This window comes from Oreochromis niloticus, linkage group LG11 (genome assembly GCF_001858045.2).
Source record: "Oreochromis niloticus isolate F11D_XX linkage group LG11, O_niloticus_UMD_NMBU, whole genome shotgun sequence".
NCBI lineage: Eukaryota > Metazoa > Chordata > Actinopteri > Cichliformes > Cichlidae > Oreochromis > Oreochromis niloticus.
The window spans coordinates 29,242,593-29,270,179 of NC_031976.2; the positions used below are offsets into that span (position 1 = coordinate 29,242,593).

Here is a 27,587-nt window from a genome sequence, read left to right on the forward strand (position 1 = left end):
GAACATTAAAATGAGCTTAATAGTATGAAAAGAAAAACAAACAAACAAAAATCTAGTTTCTACACTACCATTGTACAGAACTTTAACTTTACTGCTTGGGAATAGACCTATAAATGTCAGAAGTGACTGCTTAGAAGTGACTTCATTTTGAAGGCTAATCAACTCTTATCTTGACTTCATTGTTCCCTGTTTTTCCACACTTCACTTTCACAGTCCAGGTTTTGCTTGTGGATCAGATAGCTTCTATACATATAATAAGACTAAAGTCTTATCAGACCGTGGGAATCTTAAAATTTGGTTTACCAGGTTTAACTGAAAGAGACCATAAATTGAAGATGTTTGTCTTTACGGCGTTCTGACAAAAAATGACATTTCATATAACTGTCCATTAAAAGTTTTTTAAGCAAAAATATAGGTATGGGAACAAAATACACTACACATGTCACAGTGAAATGGCAGCACTGATCCTGCAAGCCCCAGCAGCTGAGGGATTTCCCATGATGTAAACTCTTCTGATTATTAACTGAGCACATTATATTATGTTCCAGTGTCTGTTATGAAAAAGAACACGAACCATATGCAGCTTGATATGCAGATGTGTTTTTAATTAAGGCCAGATATGTAGATGTGTTTCAAACATAATTATTTGCTGTCAAGTAAAGCTGAAGTTTAATAAGCCAAATAAGTATGAAGCTGATTTACAGAAAAATAACCAGTTATTATGGAAATTGTTTTTCTAAAAAAAAAGGCTGACTTCTTTGGGCTTAAGCATATGCAATAAAACAGATCCTATTTAGCCATTTTGCTGTGGCAAATCTAATACAGTTAAAATCGAATACATTTTAAGACAGAAAGTAAGTAGCTATGAGTAAAAAAAATGATGTTTCAGCACGATGTTTCATGCTGAGTGATAAATGTTGAAGATCCAAAGTCCTGTTTGAAAAAAGAGAGAAGTGTGTTAAGTACAAAAAAAAAAAAAAAAAACGAACCAAAAACAGTCTGCTAGTAGCCCCTTTCCATTTTTTTCAATATTTGAACTAAAAATGTTCTCCAATTCAAGACTTACTGGGACTGAGAATTAGAATTTTTTTTTTTTGTAAAATATTTCACAAAGCTTTTCTTACAGCACTAAAAGGAAAGAATAAAATCATCTATTTTAAGTGTGGGGAACTATATTAAAATGTATAATGGATTAAATGGTGTGAAATATTTTTTGGGGGGTTGATCTATAGCTTTAGTCATTCATGAACCGATTCAAGGGACCTGATATAAGGAAGTTGTGTTTCTAAGATGAAAGTTTTGTTAAAATAAAATCACACTTACTCTGAAGATCACAGTGCTCCAATCGCAATCAGAAAAAGAACTGTGAAATGAAAGAAGAAAAAAAACCCTACAGACTGCTGTTGTTCAGTCAAGGTCAGCAAAACCTGGCTCTTGGCAATTTAACTTCAATGTTAAGTGACTATTGTATATGTCATAGGTTAGTATCATATTCATTAATACATGATAATTAGTACAAACCAGCCATACAAATCAATCCAGTAAGTCCACGGCCAAGATCTGAAAAGACAAATTAAGATTGAATCAGGAATTTAAGTGTCTTATCTTGTTCTTTTTTTTAAATGTACCTTCATCTTTAAAGTATTAATACATTTACATCATTACAGAAATTTACTATTACACATATGTACAGTACTCAACTAATTTATTGGATCAGTGTAAGGTTTATGCTGCAATAAATTAACAGTATTGGTTATTATTAAATACATTACATAAATATATTTAATGCTAAAATATAATTATTGTTGTTATCCATTATGTCAAAGAAGTATAACAGGAATGACTATTTGGCCATCGGGTCCCCAGCTGTTCATGTCGACATTGGAGTGTAAGGTAGCTTTTATACCCAGTGCATGGCAGTGTGCGACAAATATGTCGTCACATCTGCTGGCATGCACCTCTCGATTTTTGTAACCTGACATGAGCGCACTATCGTGTTTGCTTTTAACACCACATTAATGATATACACTATACTCCCCACAGTATTCACTCACCGATCCAAATCATTGAATTCAGGTGCTCCAATCACTTCCGTGGCCACCAGTGTAAAAGAAAAAACAACTAGTCATGCAGACTGAATGACAGGATCCCACCTGTGAAAGTCCAGTCATGAAATTTCCTTGCTACTAAATATTACACAGTCAACTACTGGTGGTATTATAACAAAGTGGAAGTGAAGGCAGATGAGCGAATACTTTTGGCGATATAGTCTATTAGTACAGAAGTTTAGAGATTTGCAGATTATACAGAGGGAGAAGTTACGACAGTCTGAAAACATGAGACTTTGTGGGTCGAAAAATACTTTGAAAAAAAAAACACCCTGCAATGTCTTTGCCTATGGTTTTGACTCTTTATATATCAGCTCTGTGTGTTAAGTGACCAATTTAGAGAGTATACTGGCACCTTTTTCTTGGCTTATGTTTTCTCCAGAAAGGCTGATCTATTCAAGCTGTTGCAGCATCTAATTCTGTATAATCTAGGAATTAAGTTTCTGTATTGATATATAATTGAAATTGAAAAAATGACACAATAATACATTCATGTTCTCTGCCAAGTTGCAGCAAGGTTAGAAAACTGAGAGGTGAAGGACCAGCAGAAAGGACACCAAAGCGTGACTTGGGTCAGCAGATATAACCTCACTCTGAGAGTGTGTCACTGTATGCGAGGGTATATCGAGCCCTTTATACCCAGAGCGCAGGATTGCAACAAACTGTTTCACCATATAAACCTGAAACATATCATCATATAACTAAGCCTCTGTCATAATTAAGATACTCTTAGTGTGCCAAGTGTATAAAAGCGCGCATTGGCGTATTTTTTTTCTTCCCCAGCTGTTATATATTGTTACATTCATAATCTTACCCACTGACGCAGTTTAATTAATAGCTGTATTTTGACAAACATTTAACTTCGGTTTTAAATCACAGATTCAACAAACAGAGGTTGCTTGTTTGTGCTCAATGTGTACACATTTCCGGGGGGAACTCCGTTCGGACCATTTCTGATGTTTATTCAAAATACCAGTTTTGCTAGAAATAAGTGGGGCTTGGCTATAACATGGGTTAACCGCGACTGCGCTCACAGACTTAAGCTTTCCAGTTTGTCAGTGACGCGTTCCTTTCTGATTATCTGCCCTCTCTTTCTGAATAAAAAGACACTCCTAGAAGCATCTAACACAACTACAAACTACTCCAAACTTTGGAAATCACGGTAGCGTAAATATTTCCCCCTTGAAAGGGAAAGTCCTATAAGTACGTGCTTTTTGGACTACTGGAACGCCCCCTCAAAACAAAACTTCGCTGTTTCTTTACTTCCGGTTATGACTTCTTCTACCAATCGTGTTGATGTGGAGGTTTTGTCTAGCGACATCTATCATTCTATCAAAGAAATACTGCAGCGAGGACTCTTGCTCTCGCTGTGCCAAAAAAAGATTTCTGATATTTGCCCAAATGATTGCCGGTATTTAAATAGTTGTATGCATGTATGTATGGCTTATGTAGCGATTAACAAAGGGTGGCAGGACAGATTACAAGTTTTACAGACTCACTATTATTTATGTGCACTGCTGCCCTCTTACATTCACTGCCTGGATCGGTAGCGCTGCTGCTCTCCGACTTGATGGGACGTGGGGCCTGGGCTCTCAGGGAGGAACAGCTGGGATGTCGGACGGTGGGTTTATGTGGTTGACGCAAAGTTCGAGGATCCGGTGGGATAGTGGCAACCTAATAAAAATCTGTTAATCGCGCTGACAGGCTGGTAAACGCGTGCACCGGGTGGCCACTTCCTTAAATGCGAGTGAGTGCGCGCCTTTTCTTTTTGAAGTTTGCGATTATGGGATTGGGGCGATCTCGGGGTACGTAACGTCGGCGTAATTCTTCTCTCGCCCTGTCTCTCACTTTAAAATATATTTGTATTACAAAAATATTAATTATCGCAAAAAGACGGATCGCCAAAAAATGGCGTTACATTTTTGCAGTACGCAGAGCAAAACTGACCTTTAACTACCCGCTGCAAAACTGCGCAGTTATGAATTTGTCGAATGTTGTTGACTCGCTTCGTTGTTCACGCGAAAAATCTATGATTTGAGACCAGGAGGAGACAAACCCAGTCTCAGTGAACTACGATTGCAGCACGGAAAAATCGGAGGGTTGCCTCACCAAGAATGTTAAATCTGTAGATCAATAATCAAATATGAGGATCCATCGGCTTTGGCAGCCCCACTGGGAATAAATGGATTATGTGAAATGATATTAATACGCAATATAATGTGCTAAATCATCCGAAATTATAAGGCTTTACCACTAGGAATAAGCCCACATCCGCTAATACTGATTTAACATGCCGTTATCTGCTTTAACTCCTACTCTAACCTCACCAAAAGAAGAGTCACTGTGGCTCAACGCCATATAATATTACACGCTTTTACATCCCAACCTGTAGTGGATACCGCCACTATAGTTTCAGTTCCATCAGAATGTTGTGATGTTCTCAGTAGTCCTTGATGTATTATCCAGCTCCAGTTCATAAATGGTTATCTAAAACTTTTTTTTCTCTCTATAATATTCCCTGAACACATGTGAAAATAAAGTACATACTGTAATGGGAAGTCCCTCTGCTGGGCACCGGGTCAGAAGTCTTATACTCCATGCCTAAAGAGGAAGAAATAAATTTAAGTAGCATAATTCTGTATGAATAACTAATTACATTTAAATAATTCATATATTTTGATTAGAAATAGAACGACTCGTCACTGTGAATTCATGATGGCACAGAATATATGCCTTTTAACCAGTTTGATACACAGCACAGTAGAAATTCAACAGCAATAAAATCTACAGACTCCAAAATAATATTTCGCATGTACAGAGTGTATCCAGACTGTTTTAGACTGCACTGATCTAAACAGGTGCATTTAATGTAAGTCTGTGCCATATCATATTGACCATAATGCCCTCCCCCACAATATTGCCCTCCCACAAAGAGACAAGTCCGGGCATGTCTGAGAGTAGAGTTAGAGCTGGGCGTCCGACTTCGATGATGAGTTACACAGAAAAGGGACAGTAGACAGTAGAGCACAGTTCCCAGCAAAGTATGCAAGAAAACAAGAGGAGGAACTTGCAGCTGGTGATGTGCGACCCAATTAAACAAAGAGCCTGGAGTATTCGCCAGTTGCGGTCCTTCTGATAATAGAGGCAAATGGTGGATTTAAACAACCAATTAAAATATTCCATCTAAGATACAACACCCCAGGTAGAAAATATTTTTGAGCTTTATTATGTGACTATATTGTGCAGGCTCCTGCAGAGTCACATGGTTATTTAGTTTTTCTAAAATTAGTGTTATGTTATACTTAAAAATTCCAGAGGAGCAACACCCAGACTCCTCATTGGAAAAGAAGGATCGAAAATTCAGTTTCTTACATTTATAAATGCTGCTCTCTGCAAGCTAGATGCATAATATATAATTTTCTATATCGTCAGAAATACCGTTATCGTAGTTTATTTTGAAATATTGTGGTATCATTTTGAGGCTTTTTCGCCCAACCCTAATTTAATACTGGTTGCTGAGTTTAAACCACCGGAACATGCAGCCACCCTAACGACAGTGACAACAGTGAATGGCGCTATTGTGTTGATCGTCGTTTCCCATTCTGATTTCTTTTAACCTCATCTACACAGTTGTCTTAACAGTTCACAGTGATTTTAGTTGTATAATGTATTAGATGTATGTTATTTAAATATTTTTAAACAGCAGTCTTATGCACATTCTATTTCAATTTTATTTTGAAACTTGATGTCCGGGTATATTTTAACCAGCATTTTAACAAAGCCAGCGCAGAATGGCACCTTAATGGCCTACATACATGTTTTATGGATGTCTTGAATGAATGATCCCTTTGCTTCTGGTTGGATTTCATTAGTGTCGTTTGAGCAGCTAATGAAGACAAAATTGGACTGGCATACTGTGCAGTTTTTAGGAGTCTTAGGCACAGGCGGTGGTATTTGAGAGCATTCTGGGAAAGCTTTCTCTCCATCGTCTCTCTGGTACAGTTTATGGTCATTATGGTCATATATTGTCTTGAGGTTGGAGCACTTGTCCTGATCCTTGCAGACCACACAGTTTGGCCCATCTGCATTTAGAGAAACAGGGAAAATATAAATATAAACATGATTTCAGGTGTAAATGCATGCAAGTTAAAATTACATGCTAATGGGGTCTAAAAGAATTCTTAGTATTGCATTTTATAACATTGTTGTAAGTCACCCCACAATGCACACCCTAAAAAGTAAGGCATACCTACGATGTAAAATGCAAAAATATTTGTTTTTCTGGTAATTACCATACAATTACAGTGTACTTAAAAATAAATTATAGTATAATTAAATTACTTTCACGGTAACTGAAATACTTGAAAATATAGTGTATATTCACTTTCCGGTACAATAAGATTTCAAATAAAGTGGCTAGAAATCACATTTAATTACAGGGTAATTGCGTCCTCAGGTGGGGCATTGTATTACAAAGTGTTACCAATTTTTGAATAAAAACTTACTACAGCTTAGCTCCACTCACTTTTTTGACACTGTAGATGTGCTGCAGACTAAGTATATATATAAACTGTGTGATCAAAAATATAAAAATATAAGTAGTAGTTAAAAAGAACTGCACATGTATATAAAGTATATATTAATAAACTTTTAAATAGATATGAAGTACAACATACCATAAGATCCATTACAGACAGGAAAGTTTATGATTAGAACTGCCACCACACAGAGATTGTAAACTGGAAAAAAAAAAAGTACGGGGCAGACTTACTCATGGAAAGAGTCACTATGAATTACTCCACATGGAAATTTACAGAAAGTTATACACTTATTTAGGTACAGCAGTTACACTGATTGCATCACATAAGAGTTTCCTGTATTCTGTCTAATCATGCATGTAAATGTAACATTCCTCAGCAGAACTGCAATAAAATACAACAACAACTTTAACTATGTCCTCAGTGTTAAACATGCTACCACATGTATTTATTACCTAAATAAAAATGTAAATATGAATATAACATATATGGTATTTAATATATCGATCTTTATGATTTAAAATGTAATATTTGCAAGAAATGTATTTATGACGATTTTCAACAGATACATATTGGAAATTTAATTACCTTTCCATTTTTTCCCAACAGCTCTTTTCTTGTAGCGGTGTTGGTTTGTCACTTCTTCCACTGGTGTGGCGCTTCCTGGGTTTTCTTTGGCGTCCCTGTTGGCATCCATGATGTTACCCTTATTTCCTACATCTTCCATGAGTGCCTCTGTAATGGCTGATGTTCCGGGTAAAGGCTTGACTACTTCCTCTCCCTTGCTATTATCTTCATGATCTGTGTATGGCTGGCAATTGAAGTTATTATGCGGCCCACTTTGCATCCCAGCCAAACTGGACTTGATTAAGAATCCCTCTGTCATAGGTGTAGGTCTTGACTCAGGCGGGTATGGGTGTGGCTTGCTTTTTGTCATCATGGGGAACTGCTTCATGTGAGGAATTGGCCTCACACAACTCCCCATGTCAGTTACAGGCAGGCCACTTTCCTCATACTTGTAACAGAACTTGTGCACCATGTCAGAGGAAAGACCTGCATCACTGTAATTTAGAGGGGAAAAATTATTCCTTTTTTCCTTCCTTTTTACAATAAGAGTAAAAAACATATATATTTTTAAAGAACTGTATGTGAAAACATACGGATTTGCTGGATAAATAAATAATGTACATCTAACATCTAAATGACGTTAGCAATCACTGGGGTCAATGGTAAAAAAATAATCAATTGATCAAAAGTAAAAACAATGACAAAAGCATACCCGCTCTCCTGAGTGTGTAGGTTTTCACCATCTTTAAGTGAAAACATAACATAGTTAGTCGATTGAAAATCGTTTTCATTTACAGTCTTTAGATGTTTAACTACCAAAATACTAGAATAATTTATTTTTATTTCTTTTAAAATGTGCATAATTCTTTTAATGAGTCAGCATAACGTGCAGCACTTGGTAATATGGTAAAACAGGAACACTGCACATTGTTTTTCTGGATTGCCATTGCAGCACATTAGCAGCACATGTTGTTCTCACTTTGTAATTTCTTACAAAATAACTTCAGCTGCAAAAAGTTAACAAAACAAATTTCGATGCCGTAACAATGAATAAAAGTGGTGATCTGAGTAAAAGTATCGGATGGAGCTTGCAAATTGCAACCTCAGAGAGCCCAGAATGAAATGTTACTACAGCCATTTTGCTTGTCTAAAATGAATGAAGAGCCTCAAAAATGAGCACACTAAGAGGAAAAACAACTGTCTTGCCGCCATTTTAAAAATATTAAATGATGCAGTGTCAATAAACAAACTAACCTCGTGGTTGAAAGTGGGGAAAATAATCCGACGGATACACCATTTTCTCACGATGAGCAATAGTTCCACAGATAACCCCGTACAGGTTTTGTCCTCAAAGTGAGAGCTGCAGGAAATGAAAGAGCTTATGGCTTCTAATGTACGTCATAGTAGCAATAATAAGTAATTATTTTGCCACTAGATGGTGGTATTCTATCATAAAGACCGAGGTTGAGAAGAAAGAGGTTGATAAGATTGCATAGTGAACCTTTACTGAACCATATAATAATAATAATGATATTATTTACCGCTTTTAAAAATTGAGTTAAAAAGTGCTTTACAAAACACAGAAGAAAAGTTAATTATAAAGAAATATATAGATTATAGTTTTAATAAGTCTGTAATTCTCTGAAGTCCATTAAAATGGATAGGACATAGTGACCAGAAAGGTGTAAATGTTCTGTTTTTAAATTTAAATATGATATTACTCACAATGATACAACTAATTAAATAAAACCTTGAAGGACGTCTGGTTTTCACTTTTTTAATGCAACCAAGCGGTCATCCTTGGAATTCTTCAGACAGCAGCCGTCAGCATGTGGACTATGGGCTCATGGCTTGAGAACTGTTGTATATGAATAGATAGCCCGTCTCCTAGTTTCCCAGTGGCTTTTAGTTTTTGGTTAGTTGTTGGGGGTGGTGGGGGGGTGGAGGCAACAGAATTTGATGCAGTCATATGCCTCTCAAAAATTATTTTTTTTCTTTTCTCTTTTCTTTTTCTTCCCACCCCGCCCTGATCTAGTTTTAGTCATTGCTTTCAGTTTTGGTTAGTTTTCATTCCTGTGTGGTATCGTAAACCAAAAGCAAGAGTGGTGGGAGATAAATTGAAAATATCTATATTAGTGTTGGTACATAACAACAGTGCCAAGATAAAATGTGCCACTTCTGGTATAGACTTACATTAATATAGATGATTAAATAACAGCATGAGAGACCAGTTTATAATTTGATAATGGAACCAAAAACAAAGCTGTTTTTTTTTTCTTTTTTCTTCGTGGCTCAACAGTTGGCAGTTCGTCTTGTAATCGGAAGGTTGCCGGTTCGAGCCCGGCTCCGACAGTCTCGGTCGTTGTGTCCTTGGGCAAGACACTTCACCCGTTGCCTACTGGTGGTGGTCAGAGGGCCCGGTGGCGCCAGTGTCCAGCAGCCTCGCCTTGTCAGTGCGCCCCAGGGTGGCTGTGGCTACAGTGTAGCTTGCCATCACCAGTGTGTGAATGTGTGGATGACTGAATGTGTAAAGCGCTTTGGGGTCCTTAAAGACTAGTAAAGCACTATACAAATACAGGCCATTTACCATTTCTTCAAAGGTTGTCCCAGGATTTCAGCACAGCAGTATGTTGTCTTTGTGCTCCATTGTTACAGAACGTATGTAATGGTGATTATTTGATTTAAAGTAATACTTTTTTAAGATATAAAAATAAAAGCTTCTTTCTTATTCATAAGGAGTCGCTACAGGAAGTCAGTCTGCATGAACAAGATGTCCTTCCTGATGCAGCCGTCTCCTTTTTTCCCTGGTCTGAAGCAGGGGATTTTTTAAATGTTAGGTAGTTGTGTTAATCATTACACTATGGAGCCACTAGTTTAAAGCTGTACAATTTACCTAAACAAAAACCAACGAACCCAAAAGTTTCATTTCTTGTTTGTTGCTTTCCGATTTGCTCACTTTTTCCTCTGTATCACAGATTACAAATTCAACCAAAAGGTAAAGTGCAAGGAAACATCCTGTAAAAATGATTCCTTCGAGATTTATTTGAGATCACTTTGAAACAGAACAAAGGAAATACTGACAAGAAATGCCGTAAACCTTCTAGTGTGGTAACTAAAACTACAGGCAATGCTACAAGCAGGATTTTAAATGTATAGAGGTGAAATAAAAATCCATATAAACTTAAATATTATTCAGTGAAAATGGCACACTGGTGCAGTGGCTAACACTATTGTCTCACAGCAAGACGTTCCTGGTTTGAATTTGCAAGCCAGCTGAGGCCTTTGGGCGTGGTTTGCAGTGGCTCTCTCAGGGTACTGTAGCTTCCTCCCAGAGTTCAAAGAAATTCATAACAGATTAGCTGGTAATGCTAAAATGGCAATGGGTGTGAGTGTGACTAGTTACCTGTCTCTGTCTTAGCCCAATGATAGATTGAGGGTAATGCATATGGATCTGTCCAGGACGTGTGTCTTCTCTTCCAATTACCCTGAATTGGACATGTGGTTAACCCCAGTAAGTTTCAAATTATATAACAATCTTTTATTCAGTTAATATTGTTTTCCCCTTCTCAAAGGCAATGGATTAAATTCTGTTGAGGTCCAAATAGTTCTTACACATTTTTTTGTTATCCTAAAAACAATTAAATATGAATAGAATGTAGTATAGAAATCGTGCTTTATAAACAACAAAGGGTTATTCTTCTTAATCAAATTATTTATTAATTTGTGATACACCTTGCTAAAACCCAAAAGTTTCAGAAACCCACCACATATTTATGATTTTCAGTAGTATCAGCAAGGAAATCGTCAAACACATTAAATACAGTCATTCCAGTATAATCAGTGTGTTTTACTTTTATAATGACAGCGCATACTAGAGAGCTTGTACATCATTTGCTTGTACATAATTTTGTAACGGTGTGATGTATAAATATATACTAGGGGAATTTTTGCTACCACATATTTATGATTTGACTCGATAGGAGTTGTATACCTGGTGGGTCACCACATTAGTAAGAAAACCACAACATTTTCATGGTTTTACATTTGAAAGAAATACGTTTAATAAGTCTTAAGTTGGCTCCATGAATATGAAATGAAGAAAAGTAATAAGAGAACTGCAGCAAGAAAGTGAAACGCTCGAGTAACCATGTTTTGAATCTGCTACAACATTTTTACAAAACTCTCTAAGCTGCCCCTTTGTGAAATATGACATCAAGAGAACAGTAGGATGAAGTGTGAACCCAGAAATGTTGTAGTCTTTACAATAGACTGCTTATACATACAGTCATATATACAGTATATACATGTCAATATGTATACATGTAAACATGCAAATGGTAACCATAGCATTCATTTATAGAATAATTTTACAAAGAAATATCTCAAATGAGGAATTGGTTGTAATAGAATTAAAAATATGGAGAACAAATTAAATGGCTTTATTATTACTGTTACACAGGTCAACTAGATACAAGATCAAGAACAGAGCCTTTAAAATTCAGAGTAAGCATCAACGCAACACAAGTTTTCTTATGTTGTTGTGTTTTTTCTGGAATTTGTATTTAGAGCTTGTTTCTGTGCTGCCATGATTAGTGTCTCTGTGCTCTCAGTCCAGCTTTGTCCAGCCACTGGTAGGATTTCTGGATGTCAGCCATTTCCTCTATCTACCAGTGGTACTTACCGTTCAGGGGCCTGTCCTTCCATGATGGCTCCTCCACTTGCTCCTCTTCTTTACTGGGTTTCTGTTGCCTGAGGTATTCACTGAGCACGTGGATGAGAAAACTCTTCATTGTCTCATCCTGGACAGTGGTTTTGACACTCACCTGTACCAGGCCTCATTCCTTACACTTAGCGTACAGTCTCAGAGTGCTGGACTTGGGGTGAAACCTTCCGTGCATAGTCAGGAGCTTCTTTGTGTTGATGTCACTGGCTTCCATCTCCTCCTTTGGGCAGCTTATTATCCCAGCAGGGTACCTGATCACTGGCAGGGCGTAGCTGTTGATAGCCCAGATCTTGTTCTTACCATTCAGCTGACTCCTTAGGACTTGCCTGACCCTCTGCAGGTACTTGGGGGTTGCAGCTTTCTTAGTGGCCTCTTCATGGTTCCTATTCGCCTGGGTTCAGGCCTATGCAGAACAGCAGTGGGGAAAGCTCATCTCCTTGGTAGATCCTGCACTTGATGGTGTCTTGTGCTGTAGACTTGAAGTTGGCCTCCAGTGTTGTTCGCCACATCCCCATCAAATTCCTGATGAAGGCTCTCAGGGTCCTGTTGATCTTGTATTGTTCTAGGCATTCCAAGACCCATATGTGGTGCGTTGAGTTATAGGCCTTCTCAGTCCAGGCAGTGCACAGGTTGGTCAGTCTGGTCTTGCAGTCTTGGGTGACTGCTCTGTCTACCAGGAACTGGTGTTTCGCTCCTCTGGTATTCCTGCCAACTCCTTTCTGTGCCCCACTCGTGTATTGAGCCATGTGCCTATTCATCTTAGCGCTATGATGCCCGATAGGGACTTCCATGTGGTACTGAGGCAGGTTATAGGCCGGTAGTTGGATGGAACCAATCCCTTCTGGGGGTTCTTGGGGATCTTGAGCCATGTGGAGAAAAGAAATGAGGATCCAAGTGCAGGCATTCGCTGAGATGTGAAGGTGGTTTATTGTAAAATAAAGCACAAGGTGAAAAATGGCAAAACGGAACTAAAGATAATCTAAGATGGGGAAAAAGGGGTGGCTGTGACTCAGGTGGTAGAGTAGATCAGCTACTGATTGAAAGGTCAGTGGTTCGATCCTTGGCTTCCCCAGTCTGCATGCCAAATAAGACTTGGGCAAAATACTAACCCTAAGTTGCCCTCCGTTCATCAGAGTGTGAATGTAGGTTAGTTTGCACTTGTGTCTAGAAGTGCTTGTATGAATGGGTGAATGAGGCATTTTGTATACAGCTTTGAGTACTCTGGGAGAGTAGAAAAGCGTTATATAAGAATCGGTCCATTTACCAACAGCAACCACGAACATGAAGGAGGGTGAGCAGAGGCATACAAAGGTGGATGGCAGGGAAAACACACGGAGAATACATAGTTGATTCACAGACAGACCCGCTACTAGTACACGAGTAGACACAACTTAAATACACACAGAAGAACACAGCTGGAAGTAATTGACAAGACGAGACAGGGGAAGCAAAACTGAATACATGTCACAAATGGTGCAGGGACTCAAGCGCAGAGCGGGTAGTCAGTTCCAACACAGAGTTTATTTACAACACCAAGTGCAGAATATGTACAGTGGGGGAAATCCGGGTAGGAGAAGGGTCCCAGGGAAGATCCAGGGAAAAACGCTTGCGCACTCGTCCCCTCCTCTTACTCCAACTCACACACAACCACACAGCGGGGAGGTCACAGGTCCAGGGAGGAAAACTAACACACAGGGAAAAGGCAAGTTACTCCAAGTCACTAATCTCACACAAGCTAACGTCACAAGAGCTGAGAGGGTCACTAATGTGTTACAGTTTTTCTCAGTTGCTTTGGTGCATTTCCCACAACAGAATTACACTTTGCACAACAGTTAGTTCAACCTCCACAACATGTAGTCGTTTTGGCACAACCTTGTGGCGGTTTCAACTGAGAAAAACTGAGCAACTGAGAAAAACTGTAAGCACAATCATCCAGCGATGAGAAGATCTGTGTCCCAGCCTCAAGTAGTGCTCCTGGTGATGACTGGTGATTGATGACAGGTGTGTGGGCCAAGGGCGGGAGCCCGCAGTGAGCTCCGCCCAGGCAGAGAGGGAGAGAGAGAGAGAGAGAGAGAGAGAGAGAGAACCAAAACACAACATGTAGCCTTGTGGGGCCGGCCGGGCAGGCACGGAGACCATGACAATACACTCACATGAGACACAGACCTTCACAATACAATTTTTCTCAGTTGCTTTGGTGCATTTCTCACAACAGAATTGATCTCTGCACCACTACTAAGGCTCTTCTCAAAACAATTAGTACAAACTGCAAAACATGGTGGATAACTTGCAAAAGTGAGTCACTTCATCAAAAAGAAAAGTCAGTTGTTCAAAAGCAAGTCAGTTGCTCAAAATAAGTAGTCAATGCTTCAAAAGCAAGTCCCTTAATCAAAACAGATAATATATTCATCAAAAGCAAGTACTTATATCAATCAAAGTGTCTGGGCTGTCACAATTACAAGTCAGTACACCAGCACCTTTGGTCACAAAATCAAATGGTTTGAACATGTTCTCATTGTGACGGATTTCTTTGTAGGTGCTTCCCAATGACATGTCAAGTCTGAAAACCATAAATTGTAAAGGAAACTCAAGACACTTCATATGCACTCTTGATAATATTCAAATGAAACTGTGCACAGCATTGTGCAACTGGGGAAATACAGTAAATCAAACATTTCAAGGTTCAAGGTTCAAGGTTCTTTATTTGTCACATGCATAGTTATACAAGTATAACACACAGTGAAATGTATCCTGACACGATCCTCGACATGTGCAAAAACATGGGGGGGGGGGGGGGGGGTAGAGGGATAACATTATAAATATATATATAGTATATACATTGGGTGAATGTGCAGTAGAAGCAGCAGCAGGTGAATTCTGTACATTACAGTTTTTCTCAGTTGCTTTGGTACATTTCTCACAACAGAATTAAACTTTGCACAATAGTTAGTTCAACCTCCACAACATGTAGTTGTTTTGGCACAACCTTGTGGCGGTTTCATGTTCATTTTGTCCAAAGGCAAATGCCTTTGGACATGAAGCAGTTGAGTAAGTACAAATATCTAAAGAATGGTCACTTTTGACTTGCTATTCATCACTATCTCCTTGCTTCTATCATGAATGTCACAATTATTTATACTTGTACCGGCTGAATAGTCATTGTCCATACAACTAATAGTCTTCATTTCATTGCTTGTGTCAGTGCACTCAAAATTGTTGAACATCTTGTCAAACAATTTGTACACCCATTTTGAAAACCCCATTTTTAAGGAGTTTCCATGAAAATCTCCATAAATTACTTTTCTCAGGTGAACCTGATCTCACACTAATGAAAATTGGTGTGTGTTACTCTTACTTGCAACCAATGAAAAGCCTCTTCTACCCAGTCATAGGTGAATCGCGTTACAGTATCCCCTACTCTACAAGTATATATATAATGTAAACCAACAGACAGGATTGGCATGAGGTGCATACTGAATCTACAAAAGCTTGTGATGACATCACAGCAGAGTCCTGCAGAGGATGGATTCGCCACTCCAGGAGATACTTTCCTCGCTGCATTGCGAGGGATAACATCTGTTGTGATGTAGATGAAAATATGTGGCCAGACAGACAGGAACGTCTGGATGTGCCAGAATGATTTACTGTACTGTTACATGTGCTGTTTATTGTTCACATTAGTGCACAGCTCTACCAAATGGGTGATTTTATGTTTACATGTATTCTACAGTGAACAAGTGACTGTAGCATATTTTTCTTTTGCACAATTCTGTAGGATTACAAACACTTCTACACAATGGAAATGTGAAACGTACGTATTCAGTGTCTCAGTTACTCCCAAGACTCCCATAACATCTACAGTGACTTCACTGCACATTTCAGATGGCTGTACAGGTAGGCCATAGTGCTGTCGTCAGCATTTTCAGGTGTCACCAATTGTTTTTGCAATGGGAAACACTGAAATTATAAACTGTCATAGTGGAAACATGACAATGCCATTTGACTATCTTGTTCATACAGATGGTGTCAAGACTTTTCATTTTGATGGCACTGGCAGTTTCATTGACATGGATACTTGCTTTTGCGGTATGGATAATCAATTCTGTGCATGTGACGTGCTTTTGCAGGCTATCCACTAGGTTTTGCAGTTTGCACTAATTGTTTTGGGAAATGCACTAACTGCTGTGCAAATGTTGATGGTGTTCTGAGAAACGCACCAAAGCGACTGAGAAAAACTGTAATATGAATAGACATCTGACTATTTTACAGAATGGACAATATAAGCATATTTAAAGTTAAAGGAAGTTAAAGGAATTGAGTGTCTGGAGGAGAGTCTCAGTCAATTATAGATGATGTGAGATGGCGTGTGTGTGTGTGTGTGTGTGTGTGTGTGGGGGGGGGGGTTGGTTTAGGGCCCGGATGGCTTGAGGATAAAAGCTCCTCTTGAGTCTCTCTGTCCTTGCCCGGATGATGCGGAACCTTCTACCAGATTGTAGAAGTTGGAACAGTTTGTTGCCAGGATGGGACGGGTCCTTCAGTATCTGCATTGCTCTAGTCCGGCATCTCCTGGTGTAGGTGTCCTGAAGTGGGGGGAGAGCAATCCTGCAGCAGCGTTCTGCTGTACGGATCACTCTCTGGAGAGCTTTTTGGTCCTTCACACAGCTGTTCCCGAACCACGCTGTCATGTTCTGTGTGAGGATACTCTCCACAGCGCCTGTATAGAAGATCCTGAGGATCTTTGGAGAGACCCTGAACTTCCTTAGTTGTCGGAGGTGATACAGGCGCTGCCTAGCCTTCTTGGTCTGGACCTGAATGTGGGCAGCCCATTTTACAGCAAACATAAACTCACTTAGACAGTAAACCTTACTGTAGTAGTTATGAAACAAAAAAAAAACTGAAAAACAGACACTGCTGCATATCAATCATTGATATCTAGACGCTCCCGTCTGTCTGCCCACATATTTGCATCAACATCACAGCGAATGTCAGCTCTATCGATGCATCGGGGAAAGTATCTTCTGGAGTGTCGAATCCACCCTCTGCAGGACTCTGCTGTGATGTCATCACAAGCTTTTGTAGATTCAGTATGCACCTCATGCCAATCCTGTCTGTTGGTTTACATTATATATATACTTGTAGAGTAGGGGATACTGTAACGCGATTCACCTATGACTGGGTAGAAGAGGCTTTTCATTGGTTGCAAGTAAGAGTAACACACACCAGTTTTCATTAGTGTGAGATAAAGTTCACCTGAGAAAAGTAATTTATGGAGATTTTCATGGAAACTCCTTAAAAATAGGGTTTTCAAAATGGGTGTACAAATTGTTTGACAAGATGTTCAACAATTTTGAGTGCACTGACACAAGCAATGAAATGAGGACTATTAGTTGTATGGACAATGACTATTCAGCCGGTACAAGTATAAATAATTGTGACATTCATGATAAAAACAAGGAGATAGTGATGAATAGCAAGTCAAAAGTGACCATTCTTTAGATATTTGTACTTACTCAACTGCTTCATGTCCAAAGGCATTTGCCTTTGGACGAAATGAACATGAAACTGCCACAAGGTTGTGCCAAAACGACTACATGTTGTGGAGGTTGAACTAACTGTTGTGCAAAGTGTAATTCTGTTGTGGGAAATGCACCAAAGCAACTGAGAAAAACTGTAAAACAGGAAACAACAAACAAAAACAAGGACGCTGACTTGACGCTGAACTAAACCCTTAACCAGAATAAACTGAAACATAGAAAATAATATTCAAAACAGGATAACAAAAGAATCAGAACATAAATCATAATACAGAAGAATACCAAAACATAAGAAACTGAAAATGAACCAGAACTGTGAGAAGTTCATACTCAAGTTTTAAAAAACAAAACACTACAGATATTCTGGTATACCTGTGTGCTAAAAATGCACTGCACACAAAATATTTCATAGTTCAGCAATACTGATCAATCTAATAAACTTAAACCTACACCATCCTCCCTATTCTGATATTTTAAAGAGTACTTAGAGGAAATATTAAATAACCTAACAACTAACAGAGTTGCCAACTCCCAGCAAACCACCCCCCACTCTCCGCCTCATGATGCTTAATCGACATAATCGACTTTAATTTAATGCATGTGTAAAACAAATGCACAGAAATCAATTATTTTTCTATAATAATTAAATAGATTCAGCATCTTTCTTCAACAGAATGGCAGACTGCACAGATAGTACCTTCCCAAAGGAAAAAGTACTACAGCTTACTAGGGTATATATTAGGCTTAACCCTGTGGGGTCCAGGGTATAATTGGCCCTTTTTGACCACTTTTGATTTTACCTCTATTTTTCACCTTTAAAAACTGTTTATCTTGCCTTATTTGGTATCATTATTTTCAGCACAACCTCTAATATCTGAAATTGGAGTTATTTTTTCATTTTGACATACTATATTAGCACAATTGATCTAAATTTAGACAAAAAATTTAAAATCCAAGTAGAAAAAAGTTATATGTTTTACAGTAAAAACCACAAACATGCTTAACAAATCATTTTCATAACTTGAAATGCAAATAGAAATTGTACATTTCTAAAAATTATGCACAAGTTTTGCAAACACCAAAGTTATATGGTACTATTTACCTAAAATTGCAGCCAAGGCCTCAGGCATGTATAACCATTTAAAACTATTTACAGAAAAATCAGGTGTTCTGCATCAAATATTCCATTCCCCCCCCCAAAAAAATGTTTCTGTCCACTATAAGACAGAGGAGAATACCACAGGCCTAAACCCTGCAGGTCTGACAACAGAAGGTGTATCGGTCCCGTTTTTCATGTGGAGAGAGCGTTTACACTGGAATTTGCCTTTGGTGGCTCTTTTGTAGCAAATGTGACATTCATCAGTATAACTGACACACAAAACAAAACAATAACTACACCACACACTAACTATAGCCTCCAAACAAGCTAAACGTCACTAATGTCTCACATATGAAAACTCGCTCTCTCTCTTTCTTTCTTTCGCTCGCCTGCTTTCTCTCGCGGCATCACTCCTAAAACTTCCCCCTCTTCCTAAACATCCAAATGCCACATGTTGCCATATCATTTTTTGATTGGTTGACATGGTACACTTTAACGGCAATAGGGAAGGGGTGTTTTTTCTTTTTCCACTCGCAAGTGGAGAGTTTTTGCTAGCGCTGTCCTTAGAAAATGCCATTTTTACCATTTCTTCCCGCTGTAAACACCACAGTTTTGTTCAGAAAAAAACATTGCGTGTATTTTTTATCATAACTCGGGTTTTACGTGGCCTATCAACCCCAGAGGGTTAATAGTTACTATATACAATAATGGACTTCTATACATTTTACATGAGATGAAAACTTTGGTTGTAAGATTCAGATAATTATTTATTAAAAGCTAGACATTTTAAATGAGAATAAGAAAGAAAATTATGTCTTTGTGCCCCCCTTTTCCCTGTTACTGCCCTACCTGCCCCCCTGGGAAAACTTTGCTAGAAACGCCTGTGTACAGTTACCAGTCGTCAGCTGCGTAGAAAAGGATCCTGGTGTAGAAAGTAATATTAAATCAATTCTAACAACAGCTTATCAAGCTTAAACGTGCTGCTGTCATTTAGCCGCTGGTTTCCTCTTTGTGGTGCAAAGTGGGTGATAAACAAACAAGAGAGACAGGAGTTGCAACAGAAAAGCCGATCAGCCGATCATTGATCGTTTTCATGACTGAAGTAGCAGCAGGAGAGGGAGAGAATGAGAGGCAGTCACTCTATATATTGGTTGTTAAGCTTAACACGGAAATGCTTTACAAACATTCAGAGATGAACTTATACACTTGCTTTACTTCTCAGGGATAGCTCTCTCGGAGATGAAATGCCGGTTTGGAAGCACGTAGCGAGGCTCCAAGTGCTCAACCAGACCGCTGACAGGTCTCGCACGCCACAGCCGCTCTATCACGTGACACATACTGCTCCGACGTTCTAAGGTTATGAGCTGAGTTACGCCATGTCGCAAGTTTTGTGAGGTGCTTTCCTGATATTTAATTGATCGATTACATTTTTTATTTCTCTCCGATATCCGATCCAGTAATTTAGGTCAGTATCGGACTGATGCGTAATATCTGATAGGTCCATCCCTACTTTCTACATTGTAGATGCATACTAAAGACATCAAATACATGAAGCAAGATATAGGGAATTATAGAAAAGATATCCATCCATCCATCCATCCATGCATACATTCTCTTCTGCTTATCCTTGTTAGGATTGTGGGGGGGTTGGAGCCCATCTCAGCTACCATAGGGTAAGAGGCAGGGTACACCCTGGACAGGTTGCCAGTCTGTCAAAGGGCTAACACATAGAGACAGACAACCATTTGAAGGCACACTGAACCAGTATGTCTACCACGACAATGACCCCAAACACATCTCCAGCCTGTGTAAGGGCTATTTGACCAAGAAGGAGAGTGATGGAATGCTGTGCCAGATGGCCTGGCCTCCACAGTCACCTGATCTAAACCCAATCGAAATGGTTTGGAGTGAGATGTATGGCAGAGTGAAGGCAAAAGAGCCTACAAGTGCTCAGCATCTCTGGGAACTGCTTCAAGACTTTTGGAAAACCATTTTCTGTTTTATTAGCTACCTCATGAAGCTTATCGAGAGAATGCCAAGAGTGTGCAAAGCACACTCTTGTTTACTAGATAATTCCATATGTGTTCATTCATAGTTTTGTTAAAAACCTAATAATAGTTAAAAACCTGCTAACACTAGCATGCTTTTGTGCTCACATTGGCTCAGCTTGTATTTAGCAGTTTCAGTGTAAAGCACAAGACAGCTAAGGCTGATGGTAATTGAAGTATTTTGGTAGGTAATTGTACCAGTTAATAATCCGCATAAGGACGTATCTGCATATTTCATCATCCCTTCATTTTATCATTTTCATTCTAGCGTTTTTTAGATCTACACATGTATATGTATACATATAACCACTAGCACTGCTGTTATTGTTATTATGGATGTTGCTGCTATTTTGTTTTCCACACGGTCATCCAACTGTTAAAACCCTGGTCTCTGGCTCTATCTTCTCTCCCACTGTGACAGCACGTGTCCTGTTTATCAAACATTATCTCATGCCTGCGTTTGTATTTACGCTGCGCTTCTTTCTTCACTTGTAATGAGTCTGCTACAGGATAGGACTGGCTTTGCTTGGGGCCATGAATCAGATTCAGGAAGGTGTGGAACAGGTTTCAAGAGAGATAACTATGTTAGCTCGTGTTCAGACCTGACACAGCTGCGTTCCCTCAACAGCATAAAGGTAAGAAGAGAATCTTTTTGGTTTAACATAAGGCACATTAGATTTAAGAACAAAAAGGATTGAGGATTATATAGATTTTAGCTCTGAGTGGATTTAAATTTTAGTACAATTAAGTAATTGAAAAGTGTATTTCCTGAGGAGATTCTCATTTATTCACAGTATGTTTGTAAAACCTTGGGTTTGTCTTAAGTGAAAATGATTTACTATATTGTGATCAATTTTAGTCTTTCAGATACTGTGACTGCAAATTTTCTTGATAATAAACCCTAATTTAAAAGTTAAAAACTGCCTTCTTCAATCTCTTCTCTTGTGGACTGACCAGTCTGTCAACATTTTCTTCCTGTTTTTGCCTCTTTGAAAACCTGTTGTATAATGCTGACATCAAGTCACTCTAGTGTCAAAATATTTGAAATGATAAGCTTGGTTGTAGATCAGGGTCCTGGAGTCTTTATTTACACAACAGCTTCAGTTACAGCTGAGTTACTGAGAACAGCCTGCCTGAACTTTACTTTTCAGCTGCTCACTGCCGAAACTGAATTATCTCTGAGTGAAACAAAATGGTAGTTCAGTAAGATTATCAGTCTGTGGAACAGTTTCATTCTTCTTAAGAATCTCCAGTAAGGAATCTACGGTATTACTCAAGAGTGGCAACGCCCTTCCAGGGAATACTTTTTTTAACTGATGTTTATGTTACTCTGACAGTCTGCTGACACCAATGAATGTTAGGTTGAAAGATGGAGTGGGAGCACTTTTTCAGTCTCAGTTTGTTTGTGATTAAGTTCAAGTTCTCAGTGAGATGTGAAAAAAGTAAACACATTGTATTTACTGTAAGTTAAAATGGCAATACCCTAAACATAAATATAGTCAGTGCTGTTTAAATGACCTGAGTTTATTTGCTTTTTACTTTTACTTTTATTTATCAAGCTGGATGGAGAGAAGGATTGATGTTTTTCTATTTACCTACCTATATATCTCAAGATAGTTACTGCTATGTTAGCTACTAATATTTTATATTTAATCTTGATCATTAAGGATACTCACAATGTGTTTTAAGAAGCATAATGTTAAACCCTGAAATCCAGAAACATAAATCTAAGTGAAGCAAAAGTAACTTTAAACTGTCATGTTTTATATATTATAGTCATATTTTATAGCCCTTAAAATAACCTTGCTGTCCTGAATTGCTTTGCTGAATTGTTGTTTTATCAATGTCTAAAGTGGAAAGTACCAAAAGTCACAGCAGCTAGTACCAGAAACAGAACACAGTGATTTCAAGATCATCAAAAGCACTAAAAGTACACGGTATTACTCACAATCGTTCTCCACCAAACATAAATATTTACAGGCTTGTATTGCAATTACTCACGCTTATATCATAACTAAACACTGTAGTTGTCAACAAACTTGAATGTACTGCAGAAACTCTATTTCTTTTATGTCCTTGTTATCAATTCTATCATTGTTTGTTTTGTGAGTAAAATGACCCTCCCCTCACTCTAAGGCTCTCATAGCGTCTCCTAGATGGCGTACTCCACCAGTACCCTTGCAGAGGGCTGTTTTGGGAAAGTGTACAAGGAGAAGTACAATGATACCTGGGCTGCTATTAAGAAAGTTCCTCAACATCTCATCAGCTGGAAGGATCTGGAGAGAGAGAGTGAAGTATACAAGTAAGGATATTAAGCATGGTTAATATTTTCAAAGGCAAAAACAGCAATATGACATTATTACAGAACACAGTTGTATAAAATGTATGGCAGACCGTGTAATTGCTGACAGACACTTGATCATTTTTTGCTTGCTTTTAACTAAATGTAACTATTTATGATTGCTCAATAGAGAAAACTACTATTCTGCATGTTTCTATAGGCAAAAAGCATGTTCGTTATGCATTAACAGTCACATCACTGATAATTGATTAAAAACTGGTTGCATGGGTCCTCAGTAAGTATTTATTTCATACCTTCTATTTACTACATATTAGCATTGTCATTTTTGGGCTATAACCAAAGAGCATCATGGTGTAAACCATAATATTAAAAAATGTGAATTACACAAACACCTACTGGCCAAGACTTATCGGTCTTCTACTCTCAGAACTGCCTTAAACTCTCTCCACAAAGTGCTTGAAACATTGCTCAGAGATTTTTGTTGATATTGACATCATAGCGTCATGTGCTGCAGATCTGTACTTCCATGATCAAAATCTCCTTTTGCACCACAGCCTTGAGTTGCTTTGCACTCTTTAGATAATTTTAGTACATTGTTATGTTCTTCACTCAGGCAGTATTATGAGGTTTCTTCTTGTTAAAAGGGAGTTTTCCCTTCCCACGCTTGCCAAGTGCTTATTCAAAGCAAGCTCATTATTTGAATTTCTGTTGCCTACCTGCCAGTTTGAACCAGTCTAACCGTTTTCCTTAGGCCTCTGATATCAACAAGGCATTTAGAGAAGGGGTAGATCAGCAGTTTCTGAAACACTGCCATCAACCAACCACACCATTTTCAAATGTACTTAAATCAACTTTCTTCTCTATTCTGATGCTCTGTTTTATCTTCATCAGGTGGTCTTGACTATGTGTTAACTGCTAAAAAAAAAAAGTAATACTATTTAATAAGAGTAGAGCATAAAGTCAATTAAACTTCTGGGGTATTGATATAGCCATTTAAGTAGCAGAGGTTGTTGTTAATCAGGTTCAGCTGCTTTAGTATTAATGAAATTAACAACAGTTTACTAGAAAAGCAACAATGAGACAACACCTAAATCAGGAATGGTTTTACAGGTGGAGGCCACTGACATCTTTTTCCTCTTTAGCTTTTCTGACCATTTTTTCTTTCACAAGTTTTGCATTTAGTTAGGGTCAGTGTCACTACTGGTAGCATGAGGCGATACCTCGACCCTACAGAGGTTGTACAGGTTGGCACATCAATACCTAGAAGAGGTATATCTAGAAGAGCTGGACATGGCCGTAGAAGGTCCTTAACCCATTTCTTGTGCTAGGAGAAACAGGATCAGCACTGTCAGAGTCCTACGAAATGATCTCCAGCGGGCCACTGATGTGAATGTCTCTGATTAATCAATCTGATCAATACAACCAGAAACAGACCTCATGAGAGTGGCCTGAAGGCCTGACTTATCTGGTGGCCAAACCTGATCAAAACCTGAATGTTTGCACAGAATCCCCTCACCTGATCCTAGATGATCCAGGTGGTTTTGAATGTTTTAGAGAAAGAAAACCACCAGTTTATTTTGTTTTGATTTTGTTAAAATCTTCTTTTCTCCATGACTTGTTACCACTGATCTGCAGCAAGTCAAAACATCCCAACATAGTGAGGCTTCTGGGCAAAATAACTCTTAAAGATGGAAAATGGATCATTCCACTAGAGTTTGTCTTCGGAGAGGACCTGGAGACCACCATCTTCAAGGCGTCAAAGTCTAAAATATCGGTGAGGTTACTAGAAAAAAGACAAAAGAAATGAAAGTTGAAATTAAGAAAATTGTTTGCATGGTTTGCAGGTCACCACTGCCCTTTGACTCACTCCATTGCTTTGCTGTAGGTTTATATCCTACACATGTATTTGTGTAGGATATAAACCAAATTTTTAAAGAACAATTGCTGTTGTAATATTACCTAATGTTTTAGTTTTGCAATTGGGCAATATCCTGCAGTTTTCTTGTTTAGTCTTCTGTTGTGTAACATTTTATGTATTTTAGCATGCACTTGCCTAAATTATTTCACACTTTAATAAGTAGTTTAAAGATTTCCAACTCAGCTAAGCATAAAAGTCAATGTGACCCTGGTCGTCCTAAAATTGGTTTCATATTTATTTTCACCACACAGTTGACTCCAGCTAATAAAGGCACAATCATTGTCGGCATGTGTGAAGGGCTGCTTCATCTACACTCCAGAGACATTGTCCATCAAGACCTCAAGCCTGAAAACATTATGGTGAGTGGAAATTGAGATTTTTTATGACAATGTTTCTTTTTAACATGTGGGTCAGATTTGAGCATATAGCGACTCTGAATGAGTCTTAACTCTCTGGTAGATAAAGAAGTTTTTGTCATTTATTTGTTTTTTCTTTTTTATTTGCAATGTCACAGTCAACTTACGCAAGCTTTGGTTGTCTCAGAGATTAAGTAATGTAGGGCAAAGCACATGCATCTGGTACAGTGAAACTATGAATGGCTCGTTAAATCAGTTATGCATATACTTGTCCTAAAACTTTAAAGACATACGTGTGGCTGATATCAGAAAACTGATAATGGCAAAAAAACCACCATCCCATATTCTTTATCGCTTTTCAGAATCACAAGATTATAAAATGTTTTAACAACAAAACAAGCATCTGAAAAGACAGTCAGCTAAAGATCAACAGAACCAGACAAAAATAATTTTAAAAAATCAATAAATAGAAAAGCTGGTAATTCTGTGCAGACTCTTCAGAGAAACTATCTCTGAGCAGAAGCTGGTTGTACATTATCCATCTTATAAAGCTGTATGAGGTGTAATTTTTTCAGTCAATATTTAATGTTTGCTGAACAATGTTTGTTCTTTAGGTGGAGCATAACACAAACAGAGCAGTAATTATTGATCTGGGACTGGCCAAGTTCTTCAGACGTGGTCTAAACTCTGCAGTGGACATGGGGAACGAGGCTTACTCGGCTCCTGAGGTGCTGCAGAGGGGAAGCCAGAGAGATCAGCGTTCAGACGTCTGGGCCATGGGAAAAATCATAGCTGAGCTCTGTGCCCGGATTCGTCTGTACACACCCAGCGTCTGTCCTGACAAAATCAAGGATGTTTTAAAGGACCAGCCATACTGCACTGTTGTGTGTAGGATGGTGGAGCAGAACCCATCTCTGAGGGCCTCCATGGGAGGGGTCATTAGTGATATTCGAAGAGCTGCAGGAACGGGCATTGTCACCAACATACCCATTCAAAAAGAGCATCTTAAACCACCTACACCTCACATTAATGCCAGAAACCACTCTCCATCACCACCGAACAGAGATGCACATCCACCAATCAGGGACCCATCACCAATCAATCGAGTTGTTTCTCCACTTAACAAGGATCCATCACCGTTAAACATTGTCCATCAAGACCTCAGACATCAGTTTGACAGACATCCGTCACCTATGAATAAGCCTACAGGGCGGATATTTGAACGTTCTCCCAGACCAGAGATAAAACCTTTGCCTCGAACTGTAGTGCACCTTCCTCCTTCCCCCCAGAGGCTAGAGGAGAAGAACAAAAATCACGATCTGGCGCCGAAAGGTGGATCGGATGTCGCACAGGACCTCGTGAAAATGAAGTTGTTACAAGAAGCTGCCAAGGATCTTCCCTGCAACCTGCCAACGACAGGGAGGGTGGTGGTGCGGCGTTTTGTGGAGAAAAACGGGGAAATGGGTTCATGGGAGCAGACCGAGGTGGTGACTCGTGATGGAAAGATAGTCAAGTTTGATGATGTCAAGTTTAACAGCAAATGAGAGTATCTGGGAGAGTTAAAAAATAATTGCATGTTCACTCAGCTGAAAGAGTCGACTGAGTTTAGGTGCAGTAGACATTGCATGGAATGTAACAGGATATTAGTTTATTATTAAGGAATTGATTAGTTTTGAGTTATTTCCAAATTAAAACTTTCCATTAGCGTATGCTTAGTTCCAAATTTATTTATAAAAATATCAGTTTCATTTGCAAACCTAAATGTTGTGGATTTTGGTATGCATTATGCTCACTGTGAGCTCTGTGAGTGAGACTTGTAATGAGATTATCTCCAGTTGAAAAACTGACATTTATATATATTTTCTGTTGGCTAAAATGTGCAGTGGTGTTTACATTTGAAATGTGTTTTGGTAGTTTTGATTAAATAAATGACTGTGAGAAATTTGAGCAGGGAATTTGGGTGCGGTATACAGAATGGGTCAGTGATGTATTGAAACTGTCTGATTAGTATTTCTGCTATTTTTTTTAACAAGTTAGTGATCTAATCTTTAAGCTTTACTGTGCATCAGAGTCTCCTGTGTCTGATAATCTTTTTTTTTAAATGACTGTAAAGTAAGACAAATAAATCCAGCAAACTTTATCTATGAGTTGCTGGAACCAACAAGTGATTTGTTGCTGGGTTGATTTGATGCTGTTGTGTTGCAGAAGTTCTTGCTACACTGTTCTTTACAGGTCAGAGTGAACAAAGGTGATGCGCTATTCCACACCCATTTACAAGAACAAGAAGAACCTGTCTTATGATTTTTTGTAATTACTCTTGCAGTAATAAAATGCGTCTTCCAATCTCATGTAGTTGTACACATCAGCATTAAAGTTGCTTTTTAGTGTTTCTAT

The 27,587-nt window shown here is 38.6% G+C and overlaps 1 protein-coding gene and 1 long non-coding RNA gene across 4 annotated transcripts; one reads left to right on the top strand and one right to left on the bottom strand.

Annotated features, from left to right (window-relative positions):
• Positions 1–918: 918 nt before the first annotated feature.
• Positions 919–5,041, bottom strand: LOC102078602 (uncharacterized). Its single transcript, XR_003222311.1, has 4 exons — positions 4,656–5,041; positions 1,531–1,560; positions 1,324–1,363; positions 919–933 (listed from the first exon to the last, which is right to left on the bottom strand). It is a non-coding gene; the product is annotated as an uncharacterized LOC102078602 (long non-coding RNA).
• On the top strand, positions 3,608–27,587 carry zmp:0000000881 (probable serine/threonine-protein kinase DDB_G0268078). 3 transcript variants are annotated; one of them, XM_019364603.2, is made up of 7 exons: positions 3,608–3,729; positions 7,256–7,402; positions 21,117–21,252; positions 22,754–22,919; positions 24,555–24,693; positions 25,089–25,196; positions 25,808–27,587. In XM_019364603.2, the coding sequence occupies exons 4-7, from the start codon at positions 22,774–22,776 to the stop codon at positions 26,735–26,737; spliced, it is 1,323 nt and encodes a 440-aa protein (XP_019220148.1). In that variant the 5' UTR covers positions 3,608–3,729; positions 7,256–7,402; positions 21,117–21,252; positions 22,754–22,773; the 3' UTR covers positions 26,738–27,587. The 3 variants fall into 3 exon arrangements, with proteins under 3 accessions (XP_019220148.1, XP_019220149.1, XP_025767636.1); XM_019364604.2 differs by having other exon boundaries at positions 22,764–22,919; XM_025911851.1 differs by lacking the exon at positions 3,608–3,729 and adding an exon at positions 5,180–5,310 and having other exon boundaries at positions 22,764–22,919; positions 25,808–27,586.